This window comes from Eschrichtius robustus, chromosome 14, assembly GCF_028021215.1.
Source record: "Eschrichtius robustus isolate mEscRob2 chromosome 14, mEscRob2.pri, whole genome shotgun sequence".
Classification (NCBI taxonomy): Eukaryota; Metazoa; Chordata; class Mammalia; order Artiodactyla; family Eschrichtiidae; genus Eschrichtius; species Eschrichtius robustus.
Genome location: NC_090837.1, coordinates 16836071 through 16862728, shown reverse-complemented (window position 1 = coordinate 16862728; position 26658 = coordinate 16836071). Strand labels below are relative to the sequence as shown.

Here is a 26658-nt window from a genome sequence, read left to right as displayed (position 1 = left end):
GCGACCAAGAAAGCAGCAAGTGTGGACGCAGTGCGGGGACACAACAGTAGCCACGTGGCACCTCCAGTCTCCTCAGGGCTTGGGCTGGCTTCTCACTAGTATTACTCCTTCGGCTGACACCGCAGACCAGGTGTGTCTCTATGGGCCCAGAGGATGGCTGCAGCTGATACTTGCCTGTCTGCCTCTCCACCCAGGCCTGCCAGCCCACACCAGTGCTCAGCCTTGCCTGTGACCGGCCCTCTCTGTCCTGCTTCCTGTGACCCCTTGGGTCTGGGTGGGCACCTCTCACTTGGTACCCACCCCCCACCAAGCCCTGGGGTGGCCTCAGCTTGCCAGCTCTCCAGCCTAACATCCTGGCCTCAGGGGGCTTTTCCTGCCCCTTCATCCCCTTCAAATTACTACTAACCTGAACTGCCGATGCCCATGCACCCCTGGCAGGCCCACGTGCGAGGTCACAGGCTCCCTGGTGCCATCGTCGCTGACCACCAACCACGCGCTCGGCCCCCACTGGCAGAGGCCAGGGGGCACCACCATCTTCGGGGCTTGTCTTGCTCCAACTTAACGCCCACTTCCTTGGCTTCCTCAATGGGGTAGCACCTTTCCCCTCCGGTGTGTTAAAGTTGCATAGAAAATTCCCCCTTCTCCCTGACTTCGCCTTACAGAATATCAGCTTTTATGCCACGGAGTGGCTAACGGACTGAGCAGCTCCACTCTCCATTCTACTTGCTAGATTCTGAGTCTGTGCAAGATTCCATTTGATAAAAGGCGTTCCGCCACTAAGACACTGTGAAAACTATTGGTTTAGAATCAAAAGCAGCCCTGTCTAGTAACATCAGCCGGAAACACAAGCATCTGCCCGATTCCTTCACCCTAAACCCGATGGGCTCTGGGATGTCCTGGTGAAAAGACCGAGCCTTGGGCCGAATGCTGGAGTGAATCAGCTGCTCGTGTCTGTTCGTGCACAGGACTGTGAGGCCTGCTGTCGGGCTGGGCGTTTCCTGAGGTCAGGGCAGATGACCTCAGCGGCCCAGAGCAGCTGCTCACTTGCTGAGCACAGGAAGTGGGCTGGCTGGGCCCCTCTCACAGCTTGACCAGCTTGACCAGCTTGTCCACCACTCCTACACACCCACCTAAGCTCTCACCAGTCACTCAACTGTCTTTGCAAGTTTCAGTGTGAAACAAAGGGACTTTCCTGACCATGTCACCAGGTGGCGGCGGGTGTGGACCCCTTGCTCACGTCCTGCTCTCCTGCCTTCCTCCCCTCCCTTCTTCATATTCAACTTTCTACCTACACCTCTCCTCCTCACAAAAATAAGATATAGTCCCTACTTTGAAGGTCCCCGTGTCAAATGCTCAGCACAGTGCTCTGTACTTGGGAAGTGCTCCATAAAAATCTAGGTTGTTAAGTGCAACCTTAGGAATGTCATGGGGTCCTTCAGAAAGAAACCCTTTCAAAGCTGCCAGTGTTTTTTCTGGTACATTGCAAACTGCAGTTTTTTTATACGTTAAGATTTATCAAGATAATTCCGTGAAATATATCAATTCGAAACTTCGTACACACACATGCATGAGCTGCTCATAATTCCATGCCGGCCGTTACTTCTATAAAACAACCCATTTATGAGGAGGTGGAACCAAGAAACCGGGGTCAGACGGGTCAGCCTGTCAGTACTGGGCCACCAGCTGCCGCGCTCACCAGATGTGACAGTGGAAGGAGGAGGGAGGCCGGGGCTCGATCGATGGCATGGCACGCTGTACGGAGATGACGCTGGCACCGACACACAACACGGTGGACCACAAGGGAGGCGGCAGGGGCAGGACTGCGATGGTGGCAGGGAAGAGGGTGGGGGGATGAGGGCTCAATCTCACCTCAAAGGCAGGAGGGGTGTACAACTAAAGCTGTTGATACGGGAACTGAGAAAGGCCACTAGATCAGAAACCAAAGGAGCCAGATAGTAAAAAGCCCTGAGGAGGCAAACTGTAGCCGAGAGAAAAGAGAGAAGAACAGGGGCGGTGAGCCAGGAAACAGCAGCTGGCTTTGGGGCAGGAGGCAGGGAGCCAGGGAGCAGCTCTCTAGCGGGGAAGCCGGTGCTCCTGCGGCCAGCCCGGCAGGGCCGCGGAGGAACAGTCGCTTCTAACCTGCCCTCCATGTGGGGCTTGCCTGGGAAAGCCGCAGGGGACTTTTCATCTATCTGGTTAGGATTTCTTGGGGAGAAACAAGAATGGTTACACCCACATCCTGAAATTGTACTACCCTAACCTCATTAACAAAAAGCAAGTATGGCCCTGGCCCAGTGGGCAGCCGCACTGGGCCTGGGGCAGGGTAGGCTGACTGGACTCTGACAACTGTGGTCCTAGAGACGGACACACTGACTCATTTTCCCCAGACCTGTGCCAGGACAGTGCTCTTTGGAAAAAAGGAAGCTGGCCTTTGAGAAAGGGAAGAGCATCAGCTGCTGGCAACCCAAGGATGGCTGAACTACAAACATCCAGTTGTGAATTTTCAGTCAGTCATATAGGGCTTCCTGGGCCCTCCATGTTAACGGCCGTTTCTTTCTGGCTAATTTAAACAAAGCCAGGACGACTAGCTGAAGGAGGCCCCCGCTCCAAGCCTAGAGGTCGGCACAGCCCGGGGTTCCTTGCTTTCGAGAGCATCTTCCTTTAGGCGTTCTTCCCCAGGGACTGGGGGACCGCGAGCCCTGAATTTCAGCAGGTGAAGACTGGGATTACTGCTCACCCCACACGCATGGGACCCTCCAGTAACAAGCTCTCATTCTTACACTCAGCCTGGGTTCAGAGACTCTCCCTTACCTGCCAAGCCTCAAGCTGCTGCGAGAGGTTCAGTTTCTGCTGAATGGCATCCAGTAGCTGGCTGTTCAGAGACATCATGTCCATCTTGCACTTGGCAAGTTCCAGCTCCACAGCGTTCTTCCTGAAAACAGACAAGCCAGGGTGAGCGTGGACACCTTGTGTCAGAGGCATCAGGTTCTTTGCCTGGGGCACCTGGAGTCCTCAGGATGAGGAAACAGCCTCTGACCCCAAACTCACAACAAACAGTAACTGTAACGGTAACTATGATGTTACTTGTGGAGGGTTGGAAAGTTTTGCAATATGCTCTCATATACATTTTCTCAATTTTCATAACCAACCTGTAGGTGAAGGAATAATTTGTTATCCCATCTCAAACAAGAAGTGATTAAAAAAGAATGATACTTAAATCAGGACTGGAACCCAGAGATCAAAGGCCTCACAGCACTAAGGAACTGCTAATTTTTCCCCCAAAAGGCCAGTCCCCTTGGAAGTTGGACTTAACCTCCTAGTGCTCTCCTTTTCACTAGCAATCCTCCTTTAAGGGTGTGTGCAAAGGCAGCCACACAGTGGTGATCATCACAGCTTAGCTAATCGTTGTAGCCAACAATTAGGGTAAATTATATGATGGAATACAATCACCAGTAACAACCACGACATTGAATATTTACTGACAGTGGGGCAATATTCCTGACGTATGCTGAGCGGAGGAAAAAAAACAAGAAACAAGGTCACATATGATACAAGCTTTGTAAAAGAAAAATTGCCTGTGTGTATTCGAAGGTCATACACAAAAATGTCTACTTCGTTATCTCTGGATGAGGATCATTGATGGGTAATTGCTCCCACACTTTTGCATTTTGTATTTTCACATTTTGGTATGTTTTACATATTATTTTGTTCACCTTCCCCAACATTCCTAAATCATGGTTGTTCAACGCAAAGGACAATTTTTGGGGAGCCGGGGAATGGGAATAAAAAATGCAAGAGACTAGCTGGGCAGCTTCTGCTAGGTGGCACTGGTTGCCCAGCTGCCAAAATGAGCATTATTTAGCCCTTATCTTCATCAACCGTTACTCTTTTTTAAAAAAAATAAATTTATTTGGCTGCGTTGGGTCTTTGTTGCTGTGCGCGGGCTTTCTCTAGTTGCGGCGAGTGGGGGCTACTCTTCGTTGTGGAGCGCCGGCTTCGCATTGCGGTGGCTTCTCTTATTGCAGAGCACCGGCTCTAGGTGAACTGGCTCAGTAGTTGTGGCTCGTGGGCTCTAGAGCGCAGGCTCAGTAGCTGTGGCACACGGGCTTAGTTGCTCCGCGATGTGGGATCTTCCCAGACCAGGGCTCGAACCCGTGTCCCCTGCGTTGGCAGGTGGATTCTTAACCACTGTGCCACCAGGGGAGCCCATCAATCGTTACCCTTCACATTCAAAAGGGCAAAACTAACAAAACTCCTCGTCGCACAGGGCCAGCGACCAATGTGCATGGCCTTGAGAGGACCCACCGCAGAAGCTGCCCAGCTCACATCAAAGCTAAGCGCGGCCGGAAGGCAGAGCAGTTGGGGTAATCCGCTCGGGCCACCACGCGACCAGCACTTCCTCTCTGGCCTCAAGTCCACCGAGCAATCGGTCACCTCCCCCAACACTCCAAGGTCCCAGAACGGCTGCCCGCCTACCCTTCCTAGAGAAGCCGCTCCAGACCTCTCACACCAGGTCCGCCCACCCGCACTGCAGCTGCGGGGACAGGAGCTGAGCCTGTCCAATCAGCTCCGGCATCTCAAATGCCGCACGCTGCTCCCGTCACGCCCACTGCCATTGGCTGGCCGCAAACTGCGGAAATCCTTGCAAGGCGCGGGTTGTCATGGACGCCCCGGTCCTGGAACGTCAACGCAAACCCCTAGCGCTCCGCGGCAGGTCAGCCTCTTGAGCTTACAGGCGTCTCCCGGCAGGTGTCGCCACGAACAGCCTGAAGACCCCAGAATGTGCTGAGTAATGCTGCTGGCGGAGGGGCAGAGGTCCAGCAGCAGCTGCGGCCCGCCAGGCATCGAGGGGTCCCCTTCCTTCCTGAAAGACCCCTGAGCTGGGCCCACCTTGCGGACCTAGGTGTCACAGCCTTGGACTGCACCCTCCGGAACGTTTGCTCACTAGGGAATCTTGGTGCTTCTCGTTCATGGGAAACCCCAGGCAAGGAAAGCAATGCTGCAGAAGTCCCTGATCAATACATTCATCAGTTTTAAAAAAAATATTTTTATTTCAGAGGCATTTCCTACTTTTTTTTTTTTTAAATGTGTCTTTTTTTTCTTTTAAATACTTTATTTTGGCTGCACCGGGTCCCAGTTGCCTCATGCAGGCTCTTAGTTGCAGCATGCATGCATGCAGGATCTAGTTCCCACGACCAGGGATCCAACCCGGGCCCCCTGCATTGGGAGCACGGAGTCTTACCCACTGGACCACCAGGGAAGTCCCTAATCAGTTTTAAAAAAGAATATTTCAAAGGGCTAGAAGAATTCCTTATTTAAATGAAACCACTAGCAACTGACTCCTTTTTGTTTTTGTACGGCAGACTGCTAGCCCCGGATTTTTTTCACTGAGGACCTTTCACCTGCAAGGAGATAAAACTGTTACTTAACTTTTCTGAAACTCACCTATTGTACAGGGTAAGGAACACCTTTAAGGTTGTTGCTGTCCAGTGAAGAGAGGGAAGTTATTTTCCTTGGGGGGTTCTCACCCCTGTCTGCACATTAGAATAATGGGGTGGGCGTAAGGGGAAGCTTTTAAGAAGTTGCCCCAAACTCAGAGATTCAGATTGAATTGCTCTGGAGAGGGCTCTGGCAGGGGGAGACTTCCCCAGATGATACTAAAGCGCAGCCAGGATCAGAGATGATGTATATGAAAGGATCTTGTAAAATTCTTATGGTCCTATACAAATGTGTGATTCCCCCACATTTAATGATTCCTTAGGTCTCTTGTCTGAATTTTTGTATACCCAGAATTTCATTTCTAAGGGACAGAAAAAGAACTATCCTGGAGTGATCTAACACCCTCCCTAAGGACCAGCCCTGTTTTACAGGGTCCAGGAAGAACAGGTCCAGAATTCTCCCTACTCAGGGAGGAGTGTGCGCAAATCTGCTCAGTCAGACCCCAGGAGGTTAACTGGGGGCCTCCTTTGGCAGCAGGAAAGGACATGCATTTCAAGGTTTCATGGAGATTTGGTGATTTCCTGTCACCCAGGTGTCAGAGCTAGGTGCACTTATTTTAAGGGAGAGGACTGGACAACTGCTCTTTCTGCTCTCCTGCACCCTGGCACTTTCTCTGGCTGTATCTCCCACCTCCCATGCTGATGACAGAGTATGGTCAGAGCTTGATGGTCAGCTCTCCTCCGCTTGTCTAGCTGAGAGAAGGTGACCAACTAGACTCTACTTCTAACTTATTCTGCTTTTTATTCCCATTGGGCTTCTACAATTAGTACCCTAATTTTACCATTTTATTCCCTAATTGTTTGGCACAATCTCACCCTTTGTTATTCATAAAAGTACGGTCTCACTCCAAAATACCACACTGCTATTCAAGTATTCAGTAACTAAATCCACCAGGAATGGCAAAGATAACACAGGTTTGTGAGCCTCACTAAGGATAATTCCAAAATGAACTGGAGATTGAAAGACAACCTGATATGAGATTCTGACCAGATAGACAAGGGGACCCAAAGGTAAAACTATGAAACGGAGATGATGGAAATGATTAAAGAGAACAGAAGGGAGGGGAGGGGACAATTGTATATGGAAGCGAGAAATGGGAAGGTGTGAATTTTAAAGTCAGAAATTAAAACGTGTCATATTACTTTTTAAAAAGGCAAATAGTATATCTATTTACAAATTGTTTTTTTTTAAGACAATTTGAAATGCATCCTATTTATTGATTGATTGATGGATGGATGGATGGCTGGCTGGCTGGCTGGCTGGCTGGCTGGCTGTGTTGGGTCTTTGTTTCTGTGCGAGGGCTTTCTCCAGCTGCGGCAAGTGGGGGCCACTCTTCATCGCGGTGTGCGAGCCTCTCACTATCGCGGCCTCTCTTGTTGCGGAGCACAGGCTCCAGACGCGCAGGCTCAGTAATTGTGGCTCACGGGCCTAGTTGCTCCGCGGTATGTGGGATCTTCCCAGACCAGGGCTCGAACCCGTGTCCCCTGCATTGGCAGGCAGATTCTCAACCACTGCGCCACCAGGAAAGCCTCTACAAATTGTTTTAAAATAACCTCGTTTTAGCTTCCTGACAAGCAGCCTTGAGGTAAGGAGAAAGGATGTGGAACAGGAGTCAGAGACCTGAGGTGGAGGCCAGTGATCAGCGCTGGCTGTGATCCCGGGGAAATTTCCTCATCTGTAAAACTGGGATTAAAAAGTTTTACTTCTTGCTGTGGCTGGGATGATGAAAGGATGAAGTGTTTTGTAAGTAGTAAAGTGATGCACAAATGTTGTTATTAATGTATTGTAAAGCCCCCAAAGCAGGCGCATTTTTAGTACCTTTTATCTCCTCACACACAGCATATATGGCAGATTGAGTGTGTGATAATTTCAGGGGGATGGGGAATATGTAAATGTTTTTTGCCTATGTACCGCCACATATTTTGAATGTAAAAGAATGCATTTATGCATTTCTTCTCTGCCAGAGAAAGCCCAAAACATTATTTAAAAATGACCCAGGACTTCCCAGGTGGTGCAGTGGTTAAGAATCCGCCTGCCAATACAGGGTACATGGGTTCGAGCCCTGGTCTGGGAAGATCCCACATGCCGTGGAGCAACTAAGCCCGTGCGCTACAACTACTGAGTCTGCGCTCTAGAGCTCGAGAGCCACAACTACAGAGCCTGCGTGCCACAACTACTGAAGCCCACGCGCCTAGAGCCCGTGCTCTGCAACAAGAGAAGGCACTGCAATGAGAAGCCCGTGCACTGCAACAAAGAGCAGCCCCCGCTCGCCGCAACTAGAGAAAGCCCACGTGCAGCAACAAAGACCCACCACAGCCAAAAATAAATAAAAACAAAAAGAAACAGTGAAATTACAGTGTTAAAAAGAAAAAATGACCCAGTTTACTACAAATATAAAGGACAGAGAAAAATGTTAAATGACACTCTGGGGATGCAATCGAACTTAGAATGCAGAAAAACTATGAGATAAAAGATCCAGTTTCTTCAATAAATGCAAATTGGAAAAAAAAAATGGAAGGGGAAGTGTTACAGACTTTTGGGACATAACAAGTAAACAGAGTATGTGGACTTTGGAGTCTGATACTTATCAATTATAAAAAGACATTTATGGGACTTCCCTGGTGGTCCAGTGGCTAAGTAAGACTCCACGCTCCCAATGCAGGGGGCCTGGAGTCGATCCCTGGTCAGGGAACTAGATCCCACATGCTGCAACTGAAGATCCCACATGCCGCAACTGAAGATCCCACACATGGCAACGAAGATCCCTAGTGCCACAGCTAAGACCCGGCACAGCCAAATAAATTAAGTATTTTTTTAAAAAGACATTTATGGGACAACTGGGGGAATTTGAACACTGGATACTAGATGATATTAAATTGTTTTAAGCTTTTTTTACGTGTGATAATTCTGGTGTGTGTTTTACTAAGAGTCTTTTTCTGATAGAGATTTATGTGAAAGTGTTTATGGATGAGATGATATGATGTCTTGTGATCTGCCTTAACGTGGTCCAGAGGGGAGGTGGAAGAAGTGGGTGGCTATAGATGAAACAACACTGGCCATATGCTGGTTGGTGTTGAAACTCAGAGGTACGTAGGTCGGAATTCATCTTATGTTTTTCACTTCTGTGTATGCTTGAAAATGTCTATAATGATAAATAAAACAAACAAAAGCAACCAAAAAACTAACCTAAAAATTAAAAAGTTGAGGTAGGTATATATAATGATATTGGAAAGCTAAGATATAAGTGGAAACAAAAAAACAAGACATGTGGAGCATCATCTCACTGATGTTTTTAAAGAAATCTGCAAAAACTATACTGTACACCTGTATATGCATACGGAAAAAAGCTGCAAAAAACGCACACCTGACTTTTAACAGTAGTGTCTGTCTGTGAAGAAGAATGGGACTGGGAGTGAGGGCGGGTAGCGGGGAAGCTCTCTCTTTCAGTGTTGTATTCCTCTGTATGATTTAACTTTTAAAATTGAGCACATACTCATGTTACTTTCAGTTAAACAAGTGGTGCCCACTCACTTTGCGATGGCCTCATCCCGGTCCCTGATGGCCTTCTGAAGCTGCTCCTTTGGTTCCTTGTCCTCAGATGTCATTCTGAGTCGGTCTCTCTCCTCCTTCAACGCAGTCATCTCCACACTCAGCAGTGTCACCTAACGGGAGACGAAGGGGATAAACGTGATGATACCACTGCTGCTGGCCTGGGGTGTTTCCCTCCAAGAGGGAGGAAAGAACAAGGCCCAGGCAGGCCCAGGGCCTATGTGCAGGGCAGGCTGGTGACTTCCTGCTGCCCTCTGCTCCAGGAGAGAGGAGGCCTCATGCTAGGCTGGAGCTCAGTGGCCAGGGAAGAGCTCAGCCCTGGACTGCAGCCCTGGGGCCAGATCCCCGTTGTACACAGCACAGCACCTCCTTCATTTCAAGGCACTCTCCGGGACCTAATGAGTGAAGGCCACACACGCATCAGGGCACTGAAACACATTTTGGGGGGTAGGGACTCAAGTTTTGTTTCTAGCCATCTTCCACTCAACATGGAACACTGCCCTGTGTTTCACAGGGCCCTGGCTGGTCCCAAAGCCTGGAACCTGGCTCCCATTTCTGTGACAGCACTTGACGCAGCCTGGCTCTTCCATCTTCTTCCTTCAGCTCCCCAGGTCAAAGCTACATGGAATTTAGACAGAAAAATGATGTCATCACCTTTCACTTCAAGCCTGTTACCTTTTCTGTCGTCCATGCCTCAGTGAATGGCACCAGAGCCCATTCACTGGCAGTCAACCTTTGGTGGTGAGGTGCCCCTCCTAGGGGCTCCCTCAGTGACCCACCCACTGTACAGAGTAACCCCTTGAATACCTTGAGCTCTGCCATGGCGAGAAATGTATCCTATCTATCTGTGTGTTTCAGAGCCTGAGTGCATACAATGCTTAATCCCAAATGCTTGTGCAGTAGACAGCTGTCATTTTGGGGCTAGTCAGCATCCAAAATCCCTTCCTATCTGGGGCACTCCTGGCTGCATGGACCTTGGTAGGAGACAGAGAGCATGCCCTCCCACTAAGGAAGCCAAAAGAAGAGACATCCTTTCCTAGGTACCTGGGCCCCCCACCTGGGGCTGCAGCTCTTGAGGGTACAGCAAAGCCATCGGCCAGTGGGAAATTAGTACATGGACAACAAATGGATTTGTTGCCCCACTCCCCATGGCTTCCTGTTTTGGAGCTCAGTTCTCCAGCCTTCCTGTTGATTCTGTAAGATTTCAGATTTAATTCCAATATATTCTCTTTCTGCTTAAGTTACGCAGAGCGAGTTTCAGTTGTCTGCAACCAGAAACCCTGCCTGGTAGAGCTTTCAATAAATATTTGTTGAATGAATGGAAGGCGGGGAGCCCTTCTTCTCAGTTGATAGGATCAGACTAGAGTCAGGATGCCTGACCCTGCCCTCTTATTAAATATTACACATACTTTTACATATTTCCAAGGGAAGATCCATCCAGACAGGTCTGTCCCTCCCAGAAGGGGACAGACATCACCTTCTGTACACTCCTCTGCTCTTCAAGGCCCAGGTCTAATCATCTTTAGACAATGAAGCTGAGCAAAGGCCCCAGGACTAAGGCTGAAGAGCAAGTTTCCCTGGAGGTACTTTGGACCCCCCAAGCTGAGGCAACACAGTTGCCAGCTCCTGGGGTAGCAGCCACTGAGGAGCAAATCACAGGACACCCAGTAATGAAGAGGGATACGGGACAATTTGTTGTCGCTATGGGCAATGGATTTTGTACTCTCAGGTGCGTGGTAGGGAATGTCAGGACCTGGTGCTCTGTGCTTTCATGGTAGGGACAGCTCCAGTGAGCAGGGTGAGAAGACTTAGGGAAGAACGGGCTGGGCAACTGCACAGGCCAGGGCGTGCAGGTGCAATGAGCCTTGAGGCAGATGAGGCAACAGGTGAGAAGCCCAGCCTCACCCTATTCTTGGCAGGTTCCGCAGCCTGGTAGCCCAGAACTCGAGACCCAGAAAGCTCCTGGCAGAAACAGCCAGCCCTCCTCAGACCAAATCAGCCCTGACGTGGCCTCAGGCCAGCTGTGGGCCAGCCAGGTGTTCTGCCAGCTGAGTGAGTGACAGAACTACATGCTAGGCAGGAAATGCCAACATTTAATATGCTCCAGACAAAACTCCACAAGAACTTTTTGCTTTGGCCTGGAAAACCTGATCAAGGTAGAGACTGCCAGCTTAGGAGTGGCAAAGGACTTATCCTCTCTGAGCTGCACATAAGTTCCATAAAAAGCAAGGATAAAAAGAACTATTCCCCACCATCAAGTTGTTGTGAGGATCAAACAAAATAAATAATATCAGGGCCCCGCTCAGGGTGTAAGTGCCTCCCCCTCCTCCCCCCATATAGACCTTCCAGCTGACAGCTGTCATGAGGACCCACTGGGCTTGTTTATCTGCTGACTTACGTTACAGCCACCCCTAAATCCACTTTTCCCCATTAAGGTGGGTGTCCTCGAGATTGAATAGCATCAAAGGAAACATCCTGAAGTCATATATCCAGGGCTGACAATCATTTGCATGCCTGCTCTAAGAAAGGTGCTGCACTAGATGCTTTAGGAGAAGACAAAAGTACGTCAGACCTTGAGCTTGTTCTTACGTGGGGTCTAAGGCTGGACTGGGAGGGTGAGTCTTCCAGGCAGAGAAAAGACCCAGATGTGGGAACACAAGGGCAGCCTGTGCCACGCCCGTCTGTAGCCTACATTCAATTCTGCTAAAGCTAAGGAGGTGAGATGGAAACAACAGGAATGGAGGCTGGATGGCTGGATGCAGCCAGACCGTGGTGCCAAGAGGGCTGGAGGCTTCCCATTACTCGACGATGGGAAGTCAATCTAGAACGTGCAAGCGGTGTCCCACGTTCAAGTTGTGCTTCAGAAAGATGGATCCATATCATATGGAGGGTGACTGGGCTGGGGGAAGACAATCAGCTGGGAAGTGAGGACCAAAGGCAGGGTGTGAAAGAATGAAGGTCTGAAATGGGACAGTGGCTAGGAGGATGGAGAGAGAACCTGCTGAGATTTTAGAGGAGGGGTCACTGAGATCTCATTAGTAAGGGCCTCAGCTGCTCCCAGCACACACTCCCCAGAGTTTTCGTGTCCCTGCAGTAACTGGCATGTGCTTCAGTCAAGCATGACGGAGCCAAATGACCGGGTTGGGGACTGTGTTTCTTACTGTGCCTCCCACGACCTGGTTTATTGGCCTGGGAATTGGCTGAGGAGCCAAGAATAACTACTTTTCATATTGCTCTGCAGGTCCTCCCTGGCTCCTGGCAGCAGCTCCAGACCCCACGGTCAGCGCTCCCTGGAGAGCTGCAGGGATAGGGGAGAAAAGGCTGAGTGGGTGGGCAGGGAGCTCTCCACGGCCATCACGAGGGCAGGGGGCAAGTCTTCAGGTCTGGCTATGGGTTTCTGCCTCAAACAAGTAATTATCAATTAAATTAAACCTGGGCTCTCTTTTATTTTAAAATTTGGGTAGGCCTCTGAGGGGGTGCGGTACTGCCGGCACTTCACCTTCCAGGCCCCCATACCTTTTACCTCTGGCCTAGTTTCCAAGAGAGAAAAGAAAGCAGCAAGAAAGCAGTGGGAGTGGAGGCTGGATCATGGGCGAGGGCAGACCTTGGTCTAGGATCTGTTTGTTGGAAACTCGGTCACACGCCACCTTGTCTGGGCCCTGCTCCCCAAAGGGTACAAAATTGGCCTGACTCCCTTCATGATAGCGAGAGGCCCTGGAGTGCAGGGGCCTTATCACATCCACCCTGCGCCTCTCGGGGTCTAGGGCAGCACAGGCATGCGCTGAGCTAACTGCACTAGGCACCTCTGCCCGCCATGATGGCTGCCATTTCCACTGTCCCAGCAACTCAACCCGCATCCCATCCACTGCCCTGGGAGGTCAATGTTACTCCCAAGGGACGGCTTGGCTGAGAGGTTTGCAGCTTTGACTAAGGAAGAGATGACCCCTGGCAGAGGCCCAATTCTATATCCTATTTGGGACCAAGCATAACCATCTGCTTGATGAGGTTTTTTTGAAAGGGAATCCACAGGAATTGACCTAAACCAGTTATCAGTTGAACTTTTAAGGAAAATTCCCTGGTAGAGATGGCCTCCTAAATAGTTCCATAGCAGACTCTCAGCAACCTCCACCTTGCTAATGTTTCTGAACCAAATAATGCCCTCTCGGGGTTTCTAGTTTTCTAATTCAGAGAAGCAACAAAGCGACTTTTATTAATCCAAAGAACTTTTATATCTGCTTTCTCTTGCATTTTATTCTTCGAGTTTGGAAGGTCTGACACTCCCCCCACCCCGCCCCCCCAGCAAAAGGAACGACCACCTGAGGGTCTTAGGTTTTAGGCAAAAGAATGTTTTTGGCTGCCCAACCCTACTTCCCAGGGGTTGGCCAGGAACAAAATACAGCTTTCAGGAGCATCTTCCTGTCCTCCTTATCTGGTCACTCACAAGAAGAAGAGAACACTAATGGCTGGGGGTGCAATATCTTCCAAGGGAATAATACTAGAAAGTCTAATGGGTACAACCCAAAAAAGGCAGGAGTTTATTTCTGTAAGTTCCTTTAAATTTAAGAAATACTGACTGAAGTGAAAGCCAGGCTTAAATTCCATCTCTCAGCAACCTCTTCCTGTAGCAGGAAGGGATGACTAGCTTTGGACAACGAAAGAAGGGGGCAGGGTTTAAAGTGGTACCTGTCTGGTGTCCCCCACAAGTGGGACAGAACCTCCACACGTGACCCCAGTCAAAGGGAAGAGCGTTTATTTATCTCCTAGGATAGATTTTTAGAAGCTCCTTTTTGGGTGGGGCTGCTCCTAAGCCCTTTAAAACTTTTCAGATCAGAATATAGATGTCCTTCTCCAGTGTTAAGAGATGAGATCATGATCAAACAGGAGAGTAACACTGAGAGCAGCAGTAAGTGCCTCTAAAGCTGAAAAACAGGCTGGCAGAGGTGACGGCACTTACAAAGGGAGAACAGGCCTGCAAAGATCAATTGTTCCTCGGTTTGCAAACTTCCCTGCTCAGAAGCTGCTGGAAAACCATCCATAAGCATCCTGGGAGCTATGGCACTTTAAACTGTCAGAATCCACCCAATTATCTGGGCTCTGTAGAGGGCAGTGTGTCGCTGGAGGAAATGGAGGGTCAAGCTATTCTTATCCCTGACAATTTCACTTTGGCCTAAACCAGAGGACTGTCTTCTTCGTGGCCACGCAGGATGTAGGATCTTAGTTCGCTGACCAGGGATCGAACCCGGGCCCCCTGCAGTGGGAGTGCAGAGTCTTAACCACTGGACCACCAGGGAAGTCCCAGGCTTCTTTTCTTGAAGACACCCAGTTCACCTCAACTTTAGGTCACCGCCCCTGAGGATCTGTCAGAAGAGAACCGCTTCTCAAAGAGACGTGGGAGAGGGAAACTCACAGGGGTCCTGAGGGAGCTGGGGACACATGCACATCCTGCACTGGGCTGAGGATGGGGGTGCTCACCTGACTGTGGAGCCGCTGCAGCTCTTCTAGGCTTTGCCTCAGTTTACCCCTCTCTCCCTCCATGAGTTCCCTTAGGGCTCTCGAATCCTCACTGGTCTGCCTTATCTGTTCTTCTAAGGAGTCATCATCAATTCTCCGGGAGCTCTGACAGCAAAAGAGAGAGAGCCGGCCAACCAGAGAGGTGGTGAGAGTGGAGGGGAGTGGAGAGATGGTTAGTGGGAGAGATGCAGAAGGGAGAGATAAAAGAGGAAAGGGGAGCAATGGGGAGGGGAGCAGAGAGATGGTTCGGTTTGGGGAAGCACAAGATAGTAGGGGGGATGAGGAGGAGAGGGGGAGAGAGGAAAAAAAGAGAGGCAGAAGAGGGAAGAAATAGAGGGTTAGAGGAGAGAGATTCTTTTGCTCAATTTCAATGTGCAAACAATAACTAGACATTTATTTTGTTTCAGGTTTCGGGGAAGGGAAATTGTGTGGAGCCAACAGCACACCTCACTCTGACAGCTCCCTTTCCCACACTGACCCGGCCTCCACACTACAGTACGTTCCACAAATCAACACAGCATGTTCAGGTAAGGACAACCACCCTTTCACCTTACTTCACCTCATATGGGTAGAGAGATGCAACCATTCTGTAGGATGAGGAAACCTGAAGAAAAACAACAACCCGAGAGCTGGGGTGGTGAATGGAGAGTAAGTCTGGCAGAAATCTGACATGAAGCTGGAAGAAATACCCGTGTGCCTGGGAAACCTGTGGGAATGTTCTTCTCCTCCACAAGAGGAGCCACGTCTGGAATTCTAAAAGGCCCTTGTTGTTGATCGTCCCAACTTTCTGTGCTCACTTCTAGCCTTCGAGCAGAGAAGCTTCAGATCTTTTAAGTTTGCCTGTTCACAGCTAACTCCACCACCAGGACCAAGGGGCTACAGAAAAGTAACTTGCAGTTTTTACCGGGATGCAAATTTCTACAGTCAAAGCCTCCCAGGAAAGCCCTCGCACTCGAGGCCCCCGTGACCTGCACATAACCACACGGAGGGAGGCCTCCTCTGCATCCTGTGCCTGCAGGAAGGGACTCTGGAGTCTTCCATCCCCGGCATCGGGCCCTCTGCCTGCTCCCCGGTGGTTCAGTGCTCTCAGACGAGGGCTCAGAAGAAATTCTTGCAGACGTTATAAGGTTCCAGTTCTAGGGTTAACCTCACCCTCTGCATTTGGTTTCAACCTCCCACCGGCCAGGTTCTGTGGAGCAAGGAGCTCTCAGCTTGGCCTCTTACCGTGGGCTCCATGCCATCCACAATGCTCTGTATCAGTCTCTTGAGCTCGCTGAGAGCAGTGCGCAAGCTGCCTGCTGGTACATCCTTGGCAGACGACGTTTCTGAAGACTCATCCATTGAGGAGTCCGTGGAGACGGCCGAGTCAGTGCTGTCATTTCCTCGAAGGTGTGAGCAGAGATAGCGAACCTGGCAGTAGGCTTCCCAGAGCTGCAGTCTCAGCTGCCCCACAAAGAATTATTCCTGATTATGGATTCTAGAGAAGACTGCCACCAGCCATCTTTTTCTAGTGTATGAATCCAAGATACTAGTTATAGGGAAAGTTTTTTTTTTTTTAATCACCTGTCCCAAGAAATACTGATACTTATTCTGGGCCCAGTACACCTATACAGAGTCCCAATTCTTATTTTCCCTGTCCTCAAGCCCCTCCCATTTGCACATAAAGCACATCTTTATATAGTCAGTTACTTTGATGGAAGTCAGCGCATGATTGGGGGAATGAGTGGTTATATGAGTAGTATGAAAAGAAGCTAATTGGATGGATCACAAATGTTCTAAAACCCTGTCAGTACAAGAGGTATGAGGCTGATATTAGTCAACTAGCATTTCCTAAGAGGCACTGCTTCGTGACAGCTCCAGCCAGCAGGCCTAGGGGCTCGCACAAGTGCAGACCACGGGCCCCTCCCAGGCTGAAGGTAAACAGCAGGCACGGGGTGACAGGGATGGCCGACGGGCTCTCGAAGGCCAGGGTCTGCCCCAGGATCCCTGGGCAACCTCACGTGCCACAGCGGTAGCGATGCCAGCACCTGCTCTCTCTCCTGCTCCAGCTCCTCGGCCTCCATGCTCTGCTCTATTTCAGACAGGAGGGACGTGCTGGTGGCTGCAGAGCTCTGCAGACTCCTCTCCTCGGTGAGCTCCTCCACCTTCACCTGCAGCTGTCGGTAGGAGAGCCGTACCTCCTGGAGCTCCAGCTGGCTCTGATGCAGCTTTCAGAGAGACAGCAAACGGTGGTGAGGCGGGCTGAACCCAAACAGAAAAACTGACCCTGAACCCAATCATGCTTTTAGATCCCGCTACCAGTTTACAGAAAAATACAGAGGAGGGAAGAACTGGCTAGACTACGTTAAGGGGATGCAGTCAGCAAAATCCAGATTTGGGAAATTCTATAGGACAAATAGCTCAGTTTCTTCAACAGATAAATTTCAAGAAAAAAAAGAAAGATAAAGGGGGAACCTACAGATTAAAAGAGACTTAAGAAACATACCAGCCAACTGCCACATGTAGGCATATTTTAATTTATATCTTGATTCAAATGAAAAATGTGAAAAACAATGACATTTATAAGACAATTGAAAATTTGAACACTGACTAGATATTAGATGATATTAAAGGAAATATTGCTGAAGTTTCTAGGTGTACTAGCCCTGTGGTTATATTTTTTTACGTTCTTATTTAGAGGTATTCTTTATTTACAGATGGAATTATAAAAATTCTGGGATTTACTTCAAAATAATATGAGAGGGGAGCAAATGGATGTAATGAAGATAGGGCAGGACTGGCCAGGAATGGACGGTTTGTAGAGCTGGACAATGGGTTACATGGGATGTCACTGTATTATTCTGTTTTTGAGTTCATCTGAAATTCTCCAGAATAAAATGTTAAACACGCAAACATACAGGCATACAAAGTAAGGCACCATTAGACTCTCACCAGAATGGCCAAAATAAATAATAGTAACAGAATAATAATATCAAGTTCTGATGAGGATGTAAAATAACTGGGACTCTCATTTCTGGTGGAAATGGAAGATGAACCACCACTGTGGAAAACTGTTCGGCAGTTTCTAATGAGTGAAATACAGATCTGTCCTACTATTCTATGATCCAGCTGTTCTTCCTATGATCCAGCTGTTCCACTCTTAGGTGCAGACCCAGTAATAAATGACTGAAAATGTAGATGAAAGACAAACAGGATGTTCACAGCAGCATTATTCATAAAAGCCACAGATGGGAAACAATCTAAACACCAATAAAGATAGAATGGATATATTCACATGCTGGAACACTACACAGCAGTGAAAAAAAGAACATACTGCTACTCTATGCCACAACATGGATGAATTTCTTAGACATGACGTTCAGCAAAAACCAGACACAAAACAATATATAATGTATGATTCTATTTATAAAAAGTTCCAAAACTTCATTGAGATAAAAGAGATGAAAGTCAGAATAGAAGCTTGCTTTTGAGGAAGTGGCAGCATACTGACTGGGAGGGGGCAGGAGGAAGACTTGTGGGTGCTGATAATGGGCTATGTCTTGACGTGGGTGGTGTTTACACAGGTATATATAAAACTTCAACGGTCTATCCACTTATGATCTGTATGCTTTACTATGTGCATGTTGTACTTTAATGAAAAAATTAAGAGGAAAAGGGTTATTTGGAAAGGAGCTAGGGGTGGGATCTGGAATAACATCTGCGCAGTAATACCAAGAGTTCCCAAACCCATGGGAAAAGCAGTCTCTCCCTACTTTGTGTCATACCTCATGGTTTACAGATAAGGCCCTAGGCCTGGGAAGGGCCTTACACAGCACAAGAAGCTCAGAGGAGGAGAGCGACACCAGTGGTAGAGAGGGGACAGCAATGCAGGCATCATGACCTACGGGGCCAGGGCTCCTTCCCTCTCTTTCGTTGCCACTACTTCACCCTTCTCTACATTCTCTGTGGCTCCTTCCCTGTGGAGTCCAAACAGGGCACTGCTACCTGGTGAGGTTGTTACTGCTGAATGTAAGGGGAGACTCTACTGTGGCTGCTAAATGCCACATTCTTACTAATATACTCCATCACTACACTTACTTTTAGCACAACAGACCCTCATTGCAGAATCAATCTGTTTGCTAACTGCTATGCACATGTCCATATACTACACGTGCACGGGAGCAATGTTTCCTACTCTTGTATTTGTGGACTGCCCGCCCTCCTTTTAAAATATATTTTTGGGGGTGAGGATGGGAGAAGAACTTCTGGGGATTTAAATTTAATTATTTTATCCTTTTCTAAAACAGCATTTCTGGGTCATCCCTGTTCATTAAAAAGAGTGAACACTGTATATCTTTTCCAGACTGTCATCCAGGTGGGCTTATGGCTCCTGCAGAGATGCAGAGACCAAGGGGCAGTGGGCAACTCAGAGCTCTGTTGTTCTCATGAATGGGGCAAGCTGCCTTGCAGAGCCTGCAGCCAATCCTTTTGGTGCCCTGGGAGCCTCCCTTCCGCTGGGCCAGTATCAGAGAACATTTGCTAATGGCACCAGTGGTCTGGATGTGCCTTAACTAGGAAGAGTTTGGAGCCTGGCTGCTCGGAGAATGAAAAAGGAATTGGCAAGCCCGCTCTGCATGGTTCCAGTGGATCAGCAGTACCTGCTGGTCCAGTGGGAACTCCTCCAGCCTTGGTTTTGAGGAAACTCAGAGAGAAGAAATTAGGTTTTGTTTTTTTTTTAAAGATATGCCTAGGAAGCATTTGGCACAATTACAAACGGCATTTACTAAATTGACAAAATCCTTTGCAATTATTTTCTAGACAACTCCACATACATCTCAGCAGGAGAAGTTCAGCACAGACAAGTACAAGTTCTTAGTCACTGGATAACATTAGTTCAATTACTCATGCACACTCAAAGGTGCTTAATTAATTATAACAGCAAAAGAACAAAGACCAGGACAGGTCTGCCCCTCTCTGGTCAATAATTGATCCACAGACAAACTCAGAAAAACCAAACCAAAGCAAGGAAGAGTCTATTAAACATAAGAACCCTCTAACATAAGAAATATCACCCTTTATAAAACAAAGATGAAACCAAATGTATTTATATGTATGAACAAGGAAGACACCAAACGTCTTGTGATTGGAGAATATACTAAGTTCAAGCTTACAATACTCATGCCCTTAAAGTTGGCAGAAGTGGGGGCACTCTCCCCATTTTACGTTGCGGGAACTGAGATGGTGTGATGTTAAGTGATTTCCCTAATGGTACACACCCAGAGTCAGAGCGAGGTCTAGACTCCAGGTCATTTGCTTCCTGGGTCCCTACAGTAAAGCGGGGCCTGTATTCTCTGCTGATGAAAGCCACCCACTGATTGGGACGAGGCCCGTGCACACATTTATAAGATGCTCAGCTTGGTATGAAAAAGGGCAGTTAAGTTGCCCTCAGAGGGACAAATCCTTTACTGGGTATTAAGAGTTCAGCAAAATGCCTGATTTTTAAATTTACTAGGTGCTCAATAAATAATAATTTTTATCACTGCTCAGCCTGAAAAAAAAAAATCAGAGTTGGATTTGATCAGTGGTTTAAAAATCTGTGTTTGACAGTAGAAGCCCAGTTACATAGTGAACCAGATTAAAGGGGGCTACTCTGGTTGTGGCAGGCCTGTTGCCCTGCCTGCTCAGCCTTCCTCTCATCCCTTGTCTGAGGAAAAGGATTAAAATCATGGGATTACATATATTCCAAGGCCACTAGCTCTACGTTTTACAAGTGTGATTTAGGACCATTCACCTACTCCCTGAGTGAGCTGAAATATCTATTTCTGTATCAGTACAGGCCATTTCATCAATAGAACTAATTAGCAACACCTTAAGGAGAGTTTTATATGAATAGAAGGAAAAAAATTACAAATAGTTCAGAAAGATGAGATTTCAGCCCATAAATGCAGATTTTCCAAATCAAGGTGGGAACTCCCTGACTTGATGTAGGTCCTACACTAGTGATACGCTCTTACTCTTGAAGAAGCCCAATCGGAAGACAGCGAGTGTGCAGATGGTGAGGATGTGAACATAGTGTGACTGGGGACTCTGGCTGCTAGAGAACATACAGCCCACTGTGCCAGCCAGGCACTGCATGGTCCACACTGGTCCTGGCTCTTCCCCATCTCCAGGTCTCCCATTCTTGATACGAAATAAGGACTTTTCATTTGTGAATTCATGCTGGACTAGAAGTTTGTTTTAGGCAGGGCCATTTCCCCATTTTTCTGTACTTCTTTTCCTTCTCCTCTCCATACTCTACCTCAGCAACCCTCAGGAGAGTGCCTGATGGGGTAATAAATGCTGGTGAAACACTGACTTGCAGAGGCCAAGTGACACACTGGAAGCTATCATTGAGCACCAGGTAAAGCAGGTAGGAGGGTCCTCTTATGGATTCTACCAAGGACTTACTACACTTCTTAGGATAAAGGGTTCATCTTTCTAAGCCTCAGTTTTAGAATATATGCAAAAACACTCTGCTCTCTGTAAAGCGGCATACAGATGTTCATGGCTATTATCGTCGTCAACCTTAAAATATGAGCAAACTCCTTTCCATTTTGAAAACTGCTGTGAGGCTTTAGCCAGCATCATTTTCTATTCAACATTTACTGAGGCCCCACTTTATACAAAGTTCTGAGCTGAAGGTATAAAAGCATGGAGAGAGAAAAACTGTTAATTTGCCCTTAAAGAGGTTAATTACTCAGATGGCCGTTTAACTGATGGTGTCAAGTGACCTTAGCCTAAGAGGCCTCCTTATCCCACAACCCAGGGCTTTCCTCAACAGCCAACTGCTGAGCCCAGTGGGGCCTTCTGAGGCCTGGTCTTTGGGTGGGGACACACCTGGCGCTCGAGTATACTTGGCTGACCACTTCCACACGAATGGCACCGTTGCAATCTACTCCGCTCCCTGGCACACTCAGAGGATGCCCAAGGGGAAGCAGCGCATTCTTAGCCACTGGTCCCAGTGGTCCTAGGCTAGCACAGCAAAGCTTTCTCGGCAGCAGGTGCTACACTCTATTTCTGGGGAGGCTGAGTGATTATCTTGTTGTTTAGGGGGTTGTTTCCTGTCAAGTGTGAGCTTTGGGATTCAGCTGAGGCCTGGTGGCAGTTCCCAAATAAGTACAAATATAGCCATGAAGCAATTTCCTTTAGAAAGAAAAAAGAGGCTAATTAGGCTCATAGAGGGGTCAGCCTGTGCCTTTGTTAACAACTGGCAGAATCAGGATATAAGTCTTGCTGTGTTCAGTGGGCAGCTTCTTGGTTTCTGTTCAGTGCCAGCCAACTAAATGCATGAGCCTGGGGAAGCAGCAGCAGAGAGCACTGTGAGCCAAGCACAGAGTCACAGGCTCACTCTGAAATCTCCGGCAGGTTTCACAAACCCCAGGAGGCAGAACAGCACTCCTGGTGTTCCAGTCATGTTAACAGCCCAGAAAGAACTCAGTGAAACTGCTCCTGGGGCCAGTGGCTCAGAACAAATTGGGAGGGTGACCTGTGGTAGCAATGCGCTTGTTCTTGGCAGAGAAAGACCAGCCCAGTTAGCAGAGCCTGAGGAGAACCATAACCAGGCCCAAGGAGAGACCTCAGCTTTACCTACTCCTGACCCCGGTGGTGGCACTGGCCTCCCAGCCTTTCCCTTTGGCTGGGCAGCTAAGCACTCCTTTGATCTGACCCTGGTCCTACGTGATTGCTTCTCTGCCCCAGTACCTGGAGGTCTTTGTCATGGCCCTGCCTCTCCAGGATCAGCACCCGGTCCTGTAGCTCCTCCACAGTCCCTTGGAGCAGGTCATTCTCCTCTAAGGTGGCACTGAGACGGTGCTCCAGCTCCCGTTTCCGATCCGACAGCATCTTGATCTGAAAGGGTGGAGAGCCACAAGGGTGGTGCGGAGTTACACCGGGCTGATGAGTAGGGAGGGAGGGACCAGCCCGGAACATGAAGGCAGGTGTCTCTCCAAGTGCTCTGCCCAGGGGCCTAGTGCCTCCACTTCTGAAGGAACAGCTGTGAACTCTTAAGCTGAGGAGAAAACCCCTCCCCTTTGGAAACCTGTCTGGGAAGGGGTAGGAGTTGAACTTTGGGGAAGCTGGAATGTGGGGTGCCAGGCAGAGGCAAGGAAGGTTAGTGCTCTCTGGAAATTCCACAGATAAGACAGATGAGGGCCCCACCTTGCTGCCTATAACTTTTTTTTGGCCCTGCCGCACGGCATGTGGGATCTTAGTTCCCTGACCAGGGATCGAACCCGTGCCCCCTGCAGTGGAAGCGTGGAGCCTTAACCACTGGACCACCAGGGAAGTCCCCTGCCTACAACTTTACTTCAACCCCACAGTTTATGGGGCAGTGGAACCTAATCTGCGGGACCATTCTTCTTTCTCAAGTCCTGAGCAAAAGAAAATGCCCAAGACAGCCTCTGGAGCCGCTGTATTCTCATATTCTATGTCTCTCCTTTGTCCTTCCCCCACTGCTGGTAGGTCTGGCTCTAGAGTCATGGTCCAGACCCCGGGTTAATGGGGGAGCCAGCAGGATACAGAAAGCATAGCAGTGCCTGCATCAGCCCGTGTCCTGGGAAGGGACACGACATGGACACTAGTAAATAACTGATTTTACTTAAAGTATCTTCTGCTTGAGCAAGAAATTTGTGAATAGAAGCAATTTTTCTCTTTTTATTAAACAGGTTGATATGTTTGTACACTGAGTATCTAGCTAGTCTCAAGAAAGATACAGACCTTCTTTTAGGAAGGTCTGTCTTGTCTCTTCCATTTCAGTGAGAAAGCAGAGGAAAAGAGGAAAGAGATGCTGGGTAAGAAGCCGCCCAGCCCTCCCCAAGGCCAGCGATGCTTCAGCCCAAGAACCCTGCTCTGCTCAGGGGCTATGGGAAGCCTTCCCAAATCCCTTCAATTGCTAGTGGCCTTGGGAACTTTTGGAGTCCTGCAGGTCCCCCAGCTCCTCCCATTTATCAGTTCCCTGCTAGACTGATCTCTCAACCAGTTTCTTGTGAATATTCTCCTGTTGTGTTTAAGATGTTCTCCACGCTCTCTAATCTAGCATGACAACAATTCACTAAAAGGACCAACCTCAGACTGTTTCCAGGGGAGATTTGGAAATAAACGTCTAACTTGTCCCAAGTCCTCTGAAATCTTTACCTTCCCCCTGCTTTTTGGCTGTTCTCACTCTCTGAATTCTGTTCATAGGGCACAGATCTTCCCTGGCCACCCACCCATCAGATAGGATGCTGTCCTGGGGAAATGAAGTATGTGGCCTTTGTCCAGAGGGATCAGGTATCTGGCCAAACAAAGAAACACTGTCTCTCAAGTGTGCACCTGGGTAAGGGACCGAAAGGAGCAGGCCCTTTTGTGAATGGGTCCACTATTCCCCACACTGAAGCAGCGTTACCCACATGAAGGGAATTCTTACTCTAGTTGGTTTTCATTTAAATACCCTCTGACCTTTACATTTTCCTTCCCATGGATCACCTGTTTCCCAAGTTCCACTCAGTGAAGTCATGAGGTAATATGGTTCTGATACACAACCCCACCCCTTAAAAAAACTTAGCAGTTCAGCACTATGTGAAGTAACTTATTTGAAATAAACAATTTCATAGCTTGGCTTTTAAAAGTAGCAGTGTTACTGGATGAAGCAAGGAATTGGCATTAGGCAGCCAACTCCCTCTCCCCATCCTACACACCCTGAAACTTGGGACCAAATCTGGCCATAAATATTCCTGGGAAAGACCCTGTGTCATGAGGGTCTAGAAACAGTGAATTGGGGGTGGTGGGGAAAGGAAAACAGGCAACTCGATGGAGTCAGACTTTGGCAGAGGTGGTTGAACAGCACATCATGCACACAAACCGTCACAGACAGGCATGCCAAACCCACCAGCACAAACTACTTACTTCAAGAACCTGCTGCTCAATACCAGTGGGAATTCCAAGGGAAGGGAAGAAGGAAGGGAGTGAGAGCCAGGAGAAAAGAGAAGATATTGACAGACTTTAGGAAAAACATCTTCATGCCATTTATGAAGCAGGAGAGCAGCCATCTGGGCCTCTTGGGCCTGACCACGCTGGCTGGTTCCTTCACCACAGTTGGGGTGCACGATCATGTGGCGCTAGACCGTCCCTCAAAGTGTGACTCAGCCAAAGCGCTGCTGTTCGGACACTTGGCTGAGGGGCCCTGGGAGCAGATTAGGTGGAAGTCTCCTCAGGAGAGAGCCCCCATTTGGGCTGGTGATATGACCCCTCCCCTCTCCTCCCCACAACTGGATTCTCACAGTATTGTCCTGAGTGCTACCTTTTTTCCCCCCTCTGGCCCACTCAGGCCATAGACCCTGCCTGCCCTCTCATATACTTTCAATAACATTACTTTCTTCCGAACACCACACACAGTGCTTTCCACGTAGTAACTCATCAGATCCTCACAACAACCCTATGAAGTAGACACTTCTATTACTCTCAGTTTATAGGTGAGAATAATAGGCCCTATTAAGATGGACTGAACTGGACCCAAATGGAATGGAGGAAGGGAGGATTCCCTTTCCAACCTTCTATTTAGGATTGGCATGGATGTTCTTTGAGGGATCAACATATTCAGTAAAAAGTAGGGCATTCATAATTTCAACACACTCAGCAGTAACTCTGAGCAACCTTATTTTTCTAGACAACAGGCTACCCGGAGGAACATGGTCAAGTGTTCCCCATTCAGTTTCTCACAGATATGTCTCCCTAGAGATTTTAGATAGAGCAGGTTTTTGTTCAGAGGGCTCCTTGTCTAAAAGACCTGGCACGGCACCTCCAATGAGAAAAGCACTTCCATCCAAGCACTGCTGCACGGGGAGGCTCACCTCGGCCTGAAGGCTTTCGAGTCGGATGATGTGCTGGTTGGTTGATGAATTTTTCTCCCGAAAGTCTTCTCTGAGGGCATGGACTTGCATGGATAGCTGTCTCTCAACTTCTGATGCCTGCAAGCAGAAGAGACCATAGAGCTGATTTAGAGGTTGTACAAAAGAGGCCTGATTTGCCTTTCATTTCTCAAGCATCTCTTTGCAACTCTATTCTACAAGTACACGATGAGAAACTGGTTTCCCATCCCTGGTCCCTTTGTTCCCTCACACCCAAACAAGACTAACCCCTATCCCTACCTCCACCATGAATGACTCTGTCTAGGTCTAAGACCACTTTGCTGATCAGAGGAAACAGGCCTAGAAAGTGGTAAGTTCTCAAATGTTAGTTATCATCATTATGATTCTGCACACAGCAGAAGCTCAGCAAACATCTAAATTGAGAGACATTCTCAGTATTTTACATGGAAGAATAAGACTGATATACCTAATACCTTAGAAATTCCTTTATTTCTCCCATATATTTCCTTAGTGGGGCCCAGGCAAATCATCTCTGTCTGTATTTCTTACTTACAGTCAACATGGGTACTATTTAAAATACCCTGTCATGTCTGTCAAGATTTTTGCTGTTCATTCCTCAAGGAACTTTCGATTCTCTGGGGAGTGCTGGCTGAGGTGCTCGTTTCCCACCCTTATCCATTTATTCTCTAATGCTGAAACACAGCAAACACCAAATACCATTCGGTGTGTCAGCACCTTCTCTTGAATATGCAGGAGAGTACTTTGAAAGAATGCACCCTTGGAAAGATATGAACTCAGTCATCCTCCGGAGGGCCCAGCCCAGCCCCCACTGAGGAAAGCCCTGAACCCTGCCCTGTGGAGGAGAGCCACAGGACAGGTTAAGTAACTGCCTCAGTGCTTTTCTGAGGCCAAATAGGGTCAGTAAGCTTTATGCATTCTCAGGAAAGATCACGGTGTGCAGAAATGGTTGGAAAAGGCTTTCAGAGGAGGTGGGGTGGTAATAATGTTGAAATGGTAGGCTAGTTGTTCAATGAGGCTCTTACAGTAATGGTTATACGTTCAATAGCTCCTTTTAACTTCAAGTGCCGTATAATCAATTGTCCATCTTTTTTTGGTTCCATAGATTCAACAAACGTGCCCCCCGCCCCAGACTACAGAGCCACAAAAATCAATCTCTAGTGCTAATTTTTAAACAATTACAAAACATACAACAAAAGAAAATCAAAACATCTCTTTT

The 26658-nt window shown here is 48.3% G+C and overlaps 1 protein-coding gene across 3 annotated transcripts in view; it reads right to left on the bottom strand.

The window, feature by feature from the left end:
• The window catches only part of BICDL1 (BICD family like cargo adaptor 1), a 95294-nt gene that overhangs the window by 740 nt on the left and 67896 nt on the right, over positions 1–26658 (bottom strand). Inside the window, exons 3-9 of one of the 3 annotated variants that reach the window (XM_068563271.1) lie at positions 25404–25520; positions 22279–22425; positions 16587–16766; positions 15784–16002; positions 14521–14664; positions 9031–9161; positions 2812–2932 (exon numbers count right to left, since the gene is read on the bottom strand). In XM_068563271.1, coding sequence (XP_068419372.1) covers positions 2812–2932; positions 9031–9161; positions 14521–14664; positions 15784–16002; positions 16587–16766; positions 22279–22425; positions 25404–25520 — 1059 coding nt within the window. Of the gene's footprint in view, positions 1–2176; positions 2206–2811; positions 2933–9030; positions 9162–14520; positions 14665–15783; positions 16003–16586; positions 16767–22278; positions 22426–25403; positions 25521–26658 lie in introns of those variants that run through there. The other 2 variants (XM_068563270.1, XM_068563269.1) reach the window with 2 other exon arrangements.